Genomic DNA, 12,520 nt, shown 5'->3' with positions numbered 1-12,520 from the left:
GTTGAGAGGCATCTGCAGGGAGAAGAGAATGTGCAAAGTACCAGCCTCACTCTGTTATCCGGGTATTCATTAGCCTGCGAGGAGAGTTGATGGGCTGAAAGAATGGCCCTCAATAAAATGATGAGGAGTAGGAGCGGCGACAACTAATGCGGCTATAAAACAAGCGAGTGTTGTACCCGGAATTCCCGAGACTATATCCTCGCTAAGGATGCCGTAGATTTCCTGTGCAGATATTTTTCCTCGTACGTACCGAGCAAGTTTCTCAAAACTTCAACTTCCGCAAAGAGTCAGCAGGCTGAAAAAAACTTCTCCGAGTTATATGGTTTACACGAAGTGCCGATTTATTCGATTACATCTGTCGAGACCTTGTCATGATGTCTCGGACAGTTTACACTTACTTCCAGTTTCGTCTTATGACTCACTGCTGGTTGACAACATGAATTAATTAACATTTATTCGACGAGTTATGGTTTGCAATTTGAAGAAAAGTTCGGAGTCCCAAAGATAAGACCGTCGCATTAATTTGAAACCACACTCTTCGTGGAAGCATAAAGTGATACGATCACATCATGCACGATGCTTTGGCGAAGTCTACTCTGTTCAAGCAACGTCGTAAGGTTCATATTATTTCATATTAGATTATCAAGCACAGCAATATCAGTATTTTCAGAAATATTCCGTGATACTTGTCAAAGCATGGGTCCGGAAAGTTGATGAGCAACGAGTGGCGGCGTTGTTTCATCCGCGCCATAATAAAAAATGATTCAAAAAAACGACCCTTCACATATCAGGTTGCTTTCTGGCAACGGAACACACAGCAGCTTATGTATAATAGAATGACTAAACGCACTATTGCGAAACTATGTCTGAAATCATGGATATCTTATAATTATACTGAAACTAACTGGGCCCAGAACTCTGAGGAAAAAGCAACTGGCCGGTTATGTCGTTAAGCCGTTAAAGAAAATAATGGAAATACTTTCGGAGAAAGAGGGAGAGAGATGGATAAAGGACAAAGAGGAAACGAAAATGGGACTACTAGATGCTTTATTTATACACACCACGCATGAAAATTATTATAACATAACATACTTTGCTGCACCCTACGACCAGAAGTTTTCGAAGGGTATCGAACGAAAATATACAAATAAGTCGTTGATTCATTAATTAAATCCAATATTCACCAACGTCTTTGCTCGGCTTGATGTCTAGGAGGTAGATCGGCGCCTATACGCTTGTCAATGCGATAGTTAGGACCAACTGCAAACAGAAAATACATTATTCACTCAAAAACGGCAAGAGAAATATCGTTGACTTCTCGCCGAATAAATTGCTTATGATCCAAATGCCTAGGAACGTACTGATTGTAGTTATCGGCAGAGCTGACGTGCCTTTGATGATTTTTTGGCGTATTCTTATACGGTAATAAAATTCCTGAAGAGAAACTCACCGTTGGAATACATGCGCGATGAAGCGGCTGGATATCCATCCCTTTGCACGGAGTTGCCGCCGCCAGATTTAGAATGCTCTTCAGGATAGAACGTCTCCACGTCTGATCTCGACTCATCATTGTAGGTATCACTCGGATCCGAAAGATCTTCCTCGTAATCATCGTACCCATTGTCGTAATACTCATTGTCGATATTTTGGTCATACTTTTGGAGGTTATTGCGGCCCTGCTGGTAGCTTATCTCGTTGTCACCATCAAAATCCAGATTTTGTGGAAAATGTTTTCGTGCGTCGTCTAACTTTGGTAGTCCGAGGTTAGCGCGTAGACCCGTATCCGTACCCGGGAAGTCGTCGCTCCTGTCCCATTCCATGGCCTCATCCCCATAGGCACCCTCTTGAAACGACAAATCTTCAACCGGCAGCTGTCCAGACGGGTATAAGTTCGAATCACCGTAGCTGTTAGAGGAGCGAAGATCGATCGATTCCCGCGCCCCTAGAGCCGGCAAAGGGTTCGGGGCCCAGGTTCTCCTGGACCCATCCCGCTCTTGAATCCAGCGCCGAAAACGTCTCTTGGGCTCCTTCATACCCTCAGGGCGAGCTATCGCGCCGACGAAAAGTACGGCGGTGAAGGCGAACACCGCCAAGAAAGTGACCCTCATGATTGTCTTTCAACTTTGATACCGACGTGTAATTGTGCCTCGCCAAAACACACGGAGGAACTGATTTCGCTGCTACTTGGGCGTGGATTTATACCATTTATCGCAGGAAGCTCTGTGGCTGTGTTCTCCGAGTCTTGGACTCACGTCCGTTGCGGTTTTCGTATAATCATCACAGATAAGACCGTCCAAGGAACCTGGAGTTTTCATTGAACGGTGTGAAACCTTTGTGTTCATTGTTGAGAAGGCGCTGCCTTTCCAAAGTCATCGCACTGACTTGGACATTGTCGTTTCCTAATCACCCCGTAGTTATTCGAACTCGTAACGAAACCCTGCAGACCAATTTTGCCAAGTTCGTAACTGCGCTTGCAGGCACGTATACTCCATCTTCAAAACGATGCTTGGCTGTCCGTCTTTCCTCTAGAACCAACTGTTAACTCGTCGCCGTGCGGATGCTGGAACCGCAGGTTTATCCGGAGCACTACCATGCTGGGAGTAGCCGGCGAGAAATTCTTCCAAGGTTCAAAACGAATTCAAGATTCATCAGAGTTTAAAATTGATCAGGTTCGTATCGATCGGTTTCGCAAACTTATCGCAGGTTTCACTTCTAGCTTGACTATAATTAAGATACTTATTTGGCAAAAGTTCAATGACATATATATTGTACATACAGATATACATTGCAAACGTGTCCAAGCAGTTGTAAGAACACTGGTGGATTGGTTCGGTCCTTTGAAATCCTCAATCACAACAGGCATTAAAGTTTGCTTCGTCAGCCACCGATTAACAAGTCCCGCGGTCTGCGTCGTCTGGACAGTATATACCTTCCGAGTTATACGATTACCCGTTTAAAACTTTAAGTCTGACAAATTAGTCAGATGTATTAAAAGCTCTCCACTTTTGCTATAGATTTTAAGAAGCACCGTCGCGTTAGCTATCACAAGTTTCTAGCAGATGACCTTGTACTTTTGGATTCTGGTGCATAAATAAGTAGATATCTATACGTCGCTGAAAAAAATCTCTAAGTCTTCGATCATCTTCGCTATTGGCTCGTTAGGTCGTCTAGTCGTTCATAATTTCCAGTCGAATAATCCATGGACAGCGGTCTTCCAGCTTTTGATACGGTGACCCGACCACCACCACAAATGGAGTAAAAACATCTCCGAGAGTTGACCTTTGACCAGACCAAGATTTTAATTGATGCCTAAGGCGGTAATAAGCGACTATTCCCTATCTTTGGCCTTTGGTACAATCAAAATCGACCTCATTGCCAACTCTAGCCTTTCTATGAAAGACCCTTCTTGATTTTGATACTTTGTTCCCGTCCTTCTATGCACGAGGTGGTACGCAGACAATAAATAACCTCTAAAAGTAACGTGGGGGATTACTGAGCGTTTAGAAAAAATAGCTCTGGATTACCCATGTGACCTGATACAGACCTGATGTCGACTTGCTCGGTGCAGAAGTTGTGGGATTGACCGATGTCCAGGAGATGTCCTTCGCCCGATCAAGTAGTTGCTTTGAATATTTCCTTCGAATCCTGACCCTCGAAAATACCAGAAACTTAGGGGCACAGTTCCCAGAAGCAATGTTAACGACAGGCTAGACGGAATATAAATACCACTTCGTTTACACAGATTCTTTGGTACTGGAGTCTCAAGCGGTAGCGTCGCGTCGTTCGTCGCACACTTTTTCTTTTCAGAGAGACGATTCGAGCGGCATATCCTTGTGAAAAACGAAACGAACAGTTGGAAAAAAAAATGGTAGACAAGTTGTTGTTGATCTTGGAGCTGTTTTGATAGCAGTAAAAAACTGGATTCCCGATGCTTGGTATCAAAGCGAACGATCCTTTCTCAGGGTGTGCACAAAGTAGTATCGCTTGGATTTCTCGCAGACATTGTGCGTGCACTGCACAGAGTAATAAAATTATGACCGATTGCGTGATGCTCCGAACGAAACGATCCTCAGCCACGAACGGTGATTCGATTTGAACTTATACGAATTTACAGCGTGGAGTCCGAGCACCTGTCGCGTGGTGAGTGATAATTTGATCGGAAAAAATGCCCTCAGAGAGCCAGACGCGATGCTTCGACTGTAAAAAGTGACAAATAGGCGTTACGTAACCCTGACAATCATTATCGATGAAAATTGTATCTAACGAAAGGGATACAATGACGCGGGATAGCAGGAAAAATTCCAACCCAGAATGGGACTAACATATCATCGGAGATCATCCTCGTTTGTTCTCATAACCGTGTCCACCTCGGTGACAGCAACAGCTGCCCAACGGACACCGTAGTGCTGTACGAACGGCGAGTGAGATATTGCAATACTGCGACACTACGATGAAAACGGGACACTTTGGTCTCTGAGTGTAATGTGGTAGCCGTCGAAAGAGGAGATCGAAAATTCGGTAATAAAACAAAAGTAGCTTTCCTGAAGGTAGCTTCTGCGTCTCTCTTTCAGGGATCCGATCTCCACCCCGCGTTCGACAGTTGTGATTTATTTCGCGCCCTCCCACTGCAGGTCGATGTTAATGATTTATTACCCCTTTAGACAGTGGATGGACTCGGATTTTTCGTGGCCGCTGGTTTCCGGCATCGATTCCAACCACGCGCTCATGGAAAATGGCCATAAGGTTACCGCAAGCTGGAAAATCACCCCAAGATCTTGGGGGGCTTTGGCTTGAGCTATTTCGAATATCATTGTAGATTTTGCACCGATTAGTTGCAGCAGTTTCAGGCTTGTGTAATAGGTACTGGTGGTACTGGTTGTGTGGCAGAGTTTACCAGGCATCGCACTATCAAATTTCTTGACGTATGTAATAACCCAACATGTACCAACATGTGCGGCTGGATGCGATAAGAGACTGATTGGATGTGTATTTAAAAAACGCAGCGTTTTATTCTGAGCTGCCTTATCTGCCAATAACGAACTCGACTACATCGAGTCGTAGCGTCGCAGACATTGGATGGTATTGAAAATCGCCTAAAATTATCGTCATCGTTGAACCCCTGGGTATTTTCGTAACTATCCCAGAGGTAAACCGCCCTTGAAATCTGTAGTAGCACACCTGCAGTCGTCTGCGAAACCGCTTTAAACCCACCGTTTGATGTTATTTGCGAAGCCTTCGAAAGTAAATTTCACGCAAAATCTGTTTCGATCCCGTGGCACCTTTGAGTTCTTGGAGAATTGTTTAGCCATCCGAAATGTTTGAAAGTTGTAGAAACGATCGGTTAGCCATTGGGAACGAGTTTTGGAATCCTCGGAATCTCAATGACAGTCCGATTATACAAAAAAAAAAAAGAATAAAAGGATCGCATCGACGATCAATTGTGTGCGGATAAACACATTGGTGTAAAAAGAATCGTCAGAAATGCAGGATAGTAAATTGATTCTCCTCGGGCAGATCTAACGGTCCTCAGATTTCTGGGGAAGGGAGGCGACGAATTGATTTAAATGTCACGGACGCAGAAACGGTGAATTGAAGCGAAGAAAAAATGTCAATCTCGACCGGCCGAAACACGGTGGACCAGAAACACAGCGCAGGTTTCCACGCGCGAGAGAAGAGAAGACCAGAGACGAGACGAGAAGCGTCGAGCAGAGTTTACGCCAGTAGCGTCGCGACGCTCCGTCAGTGATCGTCTCCTCCCCCGCACCACGTTTCGAGAGTTATCGCGGATTTACCTGTTGCCGACGATCCGCTCTGCGCCCGTCAAACTCACCTTCTCGCGCTATTTTCGGCTGACATCAGGAAGAAGTGGACAACGGCATTTGCGGAAGGGAAAACCATCATCCCCTTCCTTTGTAATTAATCCAAGTTTTCGGTTGAAATGACGCGCTGAAAAGAGGAACAATATTCGTGAATAATAATTATTACCGCTCTTATTTTCGGTTCGATAATAGAATGGATGAAAGGGAGAAAATCGCTGAGCTGAAACAATCTCTGGACATGTTCATGGACAACGTTGCGAATTTGTTTCTCGGATCTTTGTAACGTGGAACTTAAAATTGCGCCGGTTTGAAGTCCAAGAACCGATCATACGCTGCTTTGGAGAAGAAATATCGCAATTTGATTATATCGATGGTGAGTTGCGAACAGAAATGCGGATGGAATCGGTGAACGTTGAGCGATGAACAAGGGTGAATCCGGATGACGGGGAATGCAATGGAAGTGGATCCTTTGGTGGAAGAACACTTAAACATCAACCGCAAATGTAAGTCTGACATACTTTGCTGTGTTTATTGTGGTTTTTTTAACTCTTCAACAGCACGCCGGGTCATTTTGTCCTCAATAAATGGTATAAAACACGTGTTTGAACGTGATCTTACAATACAGACATCAATCTGTATGGTCCCGAGTTCTTTTAAGGGGTAACACCACTCTAACAGCAGAAAAAAAGGCCTAACTTTGATGATTTATTTTTGGAGTATGGAAAATGGAATAGGATTTATTCTCAGAGGGTGTATTTGACACGCATTGAATTATGAAAGACAATCTTTTTTTTTCTGTCATTGTGCTGCAAAATGGCGGTGACGGAGCCAGTCTTTGAAATCGCCTTTTTTCAAAACTTCTCGTAAAGTATAAGACCTGGAAAAAGAAACCAAATATTTATATAATTTATACACCATTGCCTATAGAACTACGTAGGTTTTTTTTTTTTTTTTAATCACATTTTGTTGGAGTGATGCACTTTTGAAAAAATGATTTGATTTTTGGCCTAAAAATAAGCAATATAACAATTGTTTATAAAAAATAGGCTGCCCACTTCCACAGACAATGTAATTACTGTCAAAATTTCAAATCGATCCACGAAACGGTGTTCAAGTAATCTGTCCTCCCAGTTTGAAAAAAGTGGTTTCGAGAAAAATGCGTTTAAAGTTTTACTGTTTCAAAATCGAAAATTGAACATTCAAAATTTTTTTCGACGCTATAGAACCAACTGGATATTGTTTTCATGACCCTAAAATATCGTTCAAGTAAAAGAAAAAAAAATCAAATTTTCCAAAATCCGAGAGTGGCGTTAACCTTTAAAAGTTTCCTCGAATATGTAGACATGAAAAAACCATGAACGACTCAGTGCCCAGTTTGTGTCATGAGAAACAGTTTTAGGGCTAAGGTAGGGGAAAATTTATTGATCGCTTAATGTAATCCACCATTAATCGAGCGTAATTTGTTTACCGACCATTCATTCTCGCACAAGGCTGAAATTAGCAGCCAAAGGTTCCAATTTTCATTCGAATAAGATAAGAAGGTCCGAAATTCAAAATTTTTTCAAATATCTCGAACCCTCGATACCTTAGTAGAATCTCGTCACGGTGCAACTGGACTGCATTTTTCTATTTCCAAAAAGTTCTAACACGTTTAACTTCATCATTCTCGCGGTCTAACATTTTTCGCCAAAATAATGCCGATCGATTACGTTCCGTTTAATCATGGCTAGGCGCTTTTGAACCGCGTAAAGTCACGAATCCATATAACTTACCGACGACTCTTCGTTTCTTTAATCGTGTCGTCCATTATCGTATGATGAATATAAATCCGCACCATCAATCGTGCGATATTGCAGCCAGCGTTTCATTTAACACGAACTTAAACGGTCGAGCGATCAAGAATCGGTGATCAAACGCTGTCGTGTCGTGCTGTTAACTGATTTTTATCCTCTCCAGATTCACCCTAAGGTATATCAAGCCCACACAATTCACGTTAAACTAAATTTGCGCGGGACTTGGAAAAAAAACTATCAATTTTCCATACACAAACACACCCACAAAGAGTTGAATTAAACAGTTCTCCGAATTCCTGGCATCAAAATTCGCCTCGCCTATCATTTTATGACCAAAATTATGGCAGAATCTTCTTTCAGCTAAAGTGTTTAAAAAAAAAAAAGCTCAACCTCCTTCGGTGTTACTATAAGTAATAGAGGAAAAGGGGCCGGAAACTAGGTCGAGAAAGCGGATACCGTTCAGGCGCCTTGACAGGTAGAAAAATGTTCGAAAACATAGTTATACACTCTGCGCTGTGCCTAGGCGAAATAAATTTCCACACGTACTCGTATAACATATTTCTCCTCTCTCCTTATTGCTTATCATTTATTTCCTTTTGCAATATCTCTTATCGCGTCGGTGAGTAGTTGCCAAACTGTGATAAAAGTAGGAAAAAAAAATAAAAGAATTTAGAAAAAAAAAAAAAAAAAAACTTTTCGGCGTATCAATAACACGTTATCTCGAACAGTTTGTAAATTTTTCGCCGAATAAAATATTGTTACGCACATCGTATATTATATACGTTACATGTTTACACCGCACTTAACGGTCTTTCGTATATTGTTGTTGTTGTTATTATTATTATTGTTGTTGTTGTTGTTGTTATTGTGTATTAACCCCTGACTTTCCGCTGCTCGTACGTGATTTTGGTATGAAACGAGGGTTGGAAGAGAGAAAAAAAAAAAAAAAAAAATTTGAAAAAAATGTAACCGAAAAAAAGAAGAAAAAACCAACACTAGAGGACGAGCAGCCATAAATAATTCTGAGGTTTTAATCGCGTCGTCGATCAGTTCGGTGCTCAGTTATATATATATACGCGATCGGATCCTGTGTCTCTTTGCAATATCGTGAAACGACGATCCGCCAACCGATAGGCAAGGGCTGTCCTCGAAGAGCCGTGCATGGGCTTTGGTATAGCTTATCGGCGTAATTACTTGATAAAAAAAATATGTCGATGCCGGCAGAAGTTGGTTTATAGGCTTCGGGTCATACACGGTGTGACGCGATTCTGATCTCTATCGTGAAAACGTTGAGATAAACCGCGATAACCTGCAGCACAGTCGCGTAATCTGTCGTCAAAGCTTATGTACTACGATTCACTCTGATATAGTAATTGTTGACAATACTCCGTTTGTTATTATTTCATACACATCCATTTTTACTCCCCCCGCCTACTTGTGGCAATTTTTTTTTTTTTTTCTCTCTCTTCTTCCATGCGCATTCGTCGCGAATCAAGGCAGCGGAATCACGCGATCAAGAGGCTCTGGTACGTGGCGATGGACAGTAAGCTAAAAACAATCGATGCATCGATTAGTAGAGTCCAAAAAAAATAAATAATCCAATACGACTCGATTTAATTCATAAAGATTAGTCGATTAATCGATTATTTCGTGTTTTTTTTTTTTTTGTAAACGGTGCACTTGAAGCCAAAATTTCGCAAATTTCAGGCTGCAGTCTTAATGGCGGAAAAGTTGTTTGATAATTTATAGTTTCATTAAAAATATTTTTCAATATTAGATGAATATATTAATTTATCTTGCAATAATTATATCAAATAAGTATAGTTAGTTAGTAAGACAATAATAGTAATTGATACTTTAATTACGTAAATTGATATTGTATTGCGTCATTCGTGGGAGTAAAAATACCAAAACTGATTTTGAGGAAAAGCAATCGAGTTCATAAAATACTCGATCATACACGATTAATCGCGAAAATAATAATCGATTATTTTTGGTCATTCTCACTCTGTAGAGTAACTCGCGCCGGGTATTCTACTCGATCGGAATAAGGCTCTTCGTAACTAACTGTAAAAGGCCAAAAAAAAAGAAAGAAAAAAAAACATGATAAAAAGTTCCCTTTTTTTCGACGATTACAACAGTGTACTTATTAAATATTATTTGATATCCATTTTTTCGCCATAAACGTAAACAACCACACGTGTCTACGGAAACTCCTTTCACTTTTCCGCAAAGCCTTCTACGAACACGATTATATCTGTAATAAACGAGCATTTGACACGCAATGTGGTTAACACAAGCACACTAGAAAATAATAATAGAGTCAACCTTATATCCGTTTTACTTATTCTCCGCACAAACCGAGCCGCGCGTGAAAAATTATTACATGTATAAAATAACGTGAATGTTGGAAGCGCTGTAATTGATTTAAAAAAGAAAAAAGAAAAACAGGGAAGAGTACAATATTTGCGATGCAAAGGAAACGTCTCGAATATCGGGAGAAGAATGGTCCTGATAAGGGAGATAAAAAAAAAAAAAAATAAAAAATCGATCCCTTCGTACGAATAGTGAAAAGAAAATCTCTATGGAAGAAATGTCGTCGAATTTTCTTATCCGCTTTACAAAGCGTCGCACCGACGAACGCAATTTTGTATCGCTAGTAAATATTCGCTCGTTTCGTCCGAATATCGTATCACGTACTGTATATAATAGCTGCACGTCGCATCCAGCTTTGAAATGACGGGCAATTTCGACCCGGATGATATATTCCATGAATCATGGGGAAGGAACGTTCCCTACCGCTTTACGTTAGGAAATTCTTCGTCTTTCGAAAATATCCTCTTTCCACGTTTCTGCTTGCTTGAGGGGTTATACACAGTTAGAAGGCCGAAGAAAAGCGAATTTTCCAGAATTTTTTCTGAGAAAACTTTTAAATTTATTGATCTAAACATTTGTACACATATTACAGTATCTTTTAAATTTATTTTAAGACTTAGTATTAGTGAAAATATTTATTCGGAAAGGAGCTACAGCTGATCTCCGGGAGCTCCTCTCAAAAAAGACGTTTTGCGGTGACGACTATATCTTTGAACTCGATCCTCAGAAATTAAAAAACCAAACAGATTTCGTTAAAGTAATGTTAAATCTAGTAATTAATCGAAGGAATAAGCAAAATAAATTTTTTTGACAAAATGGCGGTTTCTCAAAAAAAAAAAATCGATTTTTGACCAAAATTTCGGCCTTTAATTGTTTATATGAAAAAAAAATATATTTATCGGTGAGAAAAAAATCTTTGATTAATTACTAAAAAACATATTTAAGAAGCTCGTGTTAAAATTTGAGACTAATCGGTTTAACCGTTTTTGAGTAATGTTGGTCACCGACTTTGTAAACACTATTTTCGAGAAAAACGCGTTTAAAGTTTGGGGAGAGAAAAATAAAAATTTACCTTTGAGGTATAAAAGAAACAATAACACACTGTTGCTTTACGCATCTGAATATATTAGAAGGGAAGGGAAATTTTCTGTGTGTATTCTTGAATATATGTACGTTAAGAAAATAAAATAAAAAAGAAATCGGTTTTTTGAAAATTCTAACTGTGTATAACCCCTTAAAAACCCCCTGAGCAAGTAAAGGTCGTTCACCTGTTTACCACATCGGTCGGGTGATTCGGAGGCGTTGACGTTGGCTAATTGCTTGTAGGGAAGAAATCCACTCTGACATAACGGGTGTATACGTCGATGTACGTGTTTTACAAAAAAAAAAATCCGCCTAATCCTTGGAGTCGATGATTGTAAATTCGCAATCGCTGTTACAGTTTCGAATTTTCTACATTAAGGATGCGTGGGACGTACAGTCAGGTCAAAATTGTGTCGAATAAAAAACCTAAACGAAAGTTAAACAGGGTGACTGAAGCTTTTGACGATCGAGTTGAAGCTGGTCGAATTAAGAAAGTCGCTGCGATCTAGGAGGAAATTATTTCTGGGGATCAACTCACGATTGAGATAAAGATAAAAAATGATTTCGCTGAGAGAGAAAAAATCAACATATTATATGCATAATACTCGCTTATCAATGTAAAATGTGTGCCACGTAGGATATCGTCAGTTTCTTCCGGAAACCGCAGGAGTTATGACAAAAGGATATGACTTAAACCTTTCAAAGGTACCGATTTAGTCTTAAGTTTTTTTTTCTTCGTATTTCTGATATATTTTCGCACTTTTTTGCATGTAAATAGCACAAACACTCTTTAGACACTTGGGTGCCTAAATTATAAAAATTTCATACAAAATTGCGATAATTTATCTATGTATATGCTGGTTATAAACAATTAATGTATAAAAAAAAAGATTGGTTTTATCGTAACGTAGACAGCTGCGGCTCTGAAATTATTTTTCACGTTTTCTCCATACACAGTTTTATAATATACATTTTTTCAGCATTTGCCTTACGCCAGTTATTTGATAAAAGAAAATTTGGAACTTTCAGAAAATTCCTGCGATTTTGAATCTCGTAATTCTGACTTCTGGTTCGTAATAAGCGATTTTTTAAATTCGTTAAACACCGACGGTGGTGAAGGGCTGATGTAAATTACTGAATTTATTGTACCGTAGCGTTTGCCATTTGTTAATCGAATTTAACAGGCGTGGCTGATGTTGAATTAACGTCGTTCTAAATTTGTTGCGCTTCTGAGAATCCCATTTTCGCTGGAAATTCTATATCCGAAGTGAGTAATCGATTCTAACAGGAAACGCCTGTTGCTCGCCAACTGGAAGTGCTCCTGTTAACCATTAACCGATAAACCTTTTATATTGAGCTGAACCATTCGATATTGGATTACCGTGTCCATACATATATGTGAGTCAAGCTTTTCACTCCGGCTGACAAGCTCGAAGTGCGCTTCTGGTT

The 12,520-nt window shown here is 40.2% G+C and overlaps 2 protein-coding genes across 2 annotated transcripts in view; one reads left to right on the top strand and one right to left on the bottom strand.

Annotated features, from left to right (window-relative positions):
- Window positions 1-1,030: 1,030 nt before the first annotated feature.
- LOC124300255 (uncharacterized) lies at window positions 1,031-2,184 on the bottom strand. Its single transcript, XM_046754136.1, has 2 exons — window positions 1,451-2,184; window positions 1,031-1,260 (listed from the first exon to the last, which is right to left on the bottom strand). Exons 1-2 carry the CDS (start codon window positions 2,106-2,108, stop codon window positions 1,181-1,183), a joined length of 738 nt encoding a protein of 245 aa, XP_046610092.1. The 5' UTR covers window positions 2,109-2,184; the 3' UTR covers window positions 1,031-1,180.
- A 3,548-nt stretch (window positions 2,185-5,732) lies between these two features.
- Window positions 5,733-12,520, top strand: part of LOC124300248 (G-protein coupled receptor dmsr-1) — a 30,184-nt gene continuing 23,396 nt past the window's right edge. The window contains exons 1-2 of the mRNA XM_046754124.1: window positions 5,733-5,912; window positions 6,012-6,322. The gene's annotated coding sequence lies outside the window, so the exon portion shown is untranslated. The remainder of the gene's footprint in view (window positions 5,913-6,011; window positions 6,323-12,520) is intronic.

Source organism: Neodiprion virginianus, chromosome 1 (genome assembly GCF_021901495.1).
Source record: "Neodiprion virginianus isolate iyNeoVirg1 chromosome 1, iyNeoVirg1.1, whole genome shotgun sequence".
NCBI classification, from domain to species: domain Eukaryota; kingdom Metazoa; phylum Arthropoda; class Insecta; order Hymenoptera; family Diprionidae; genus Neodiprion; species Neodiprion virginianus.
This window is presented reverse-complemented; position numbering and strand designations above follow the sequence as displayed.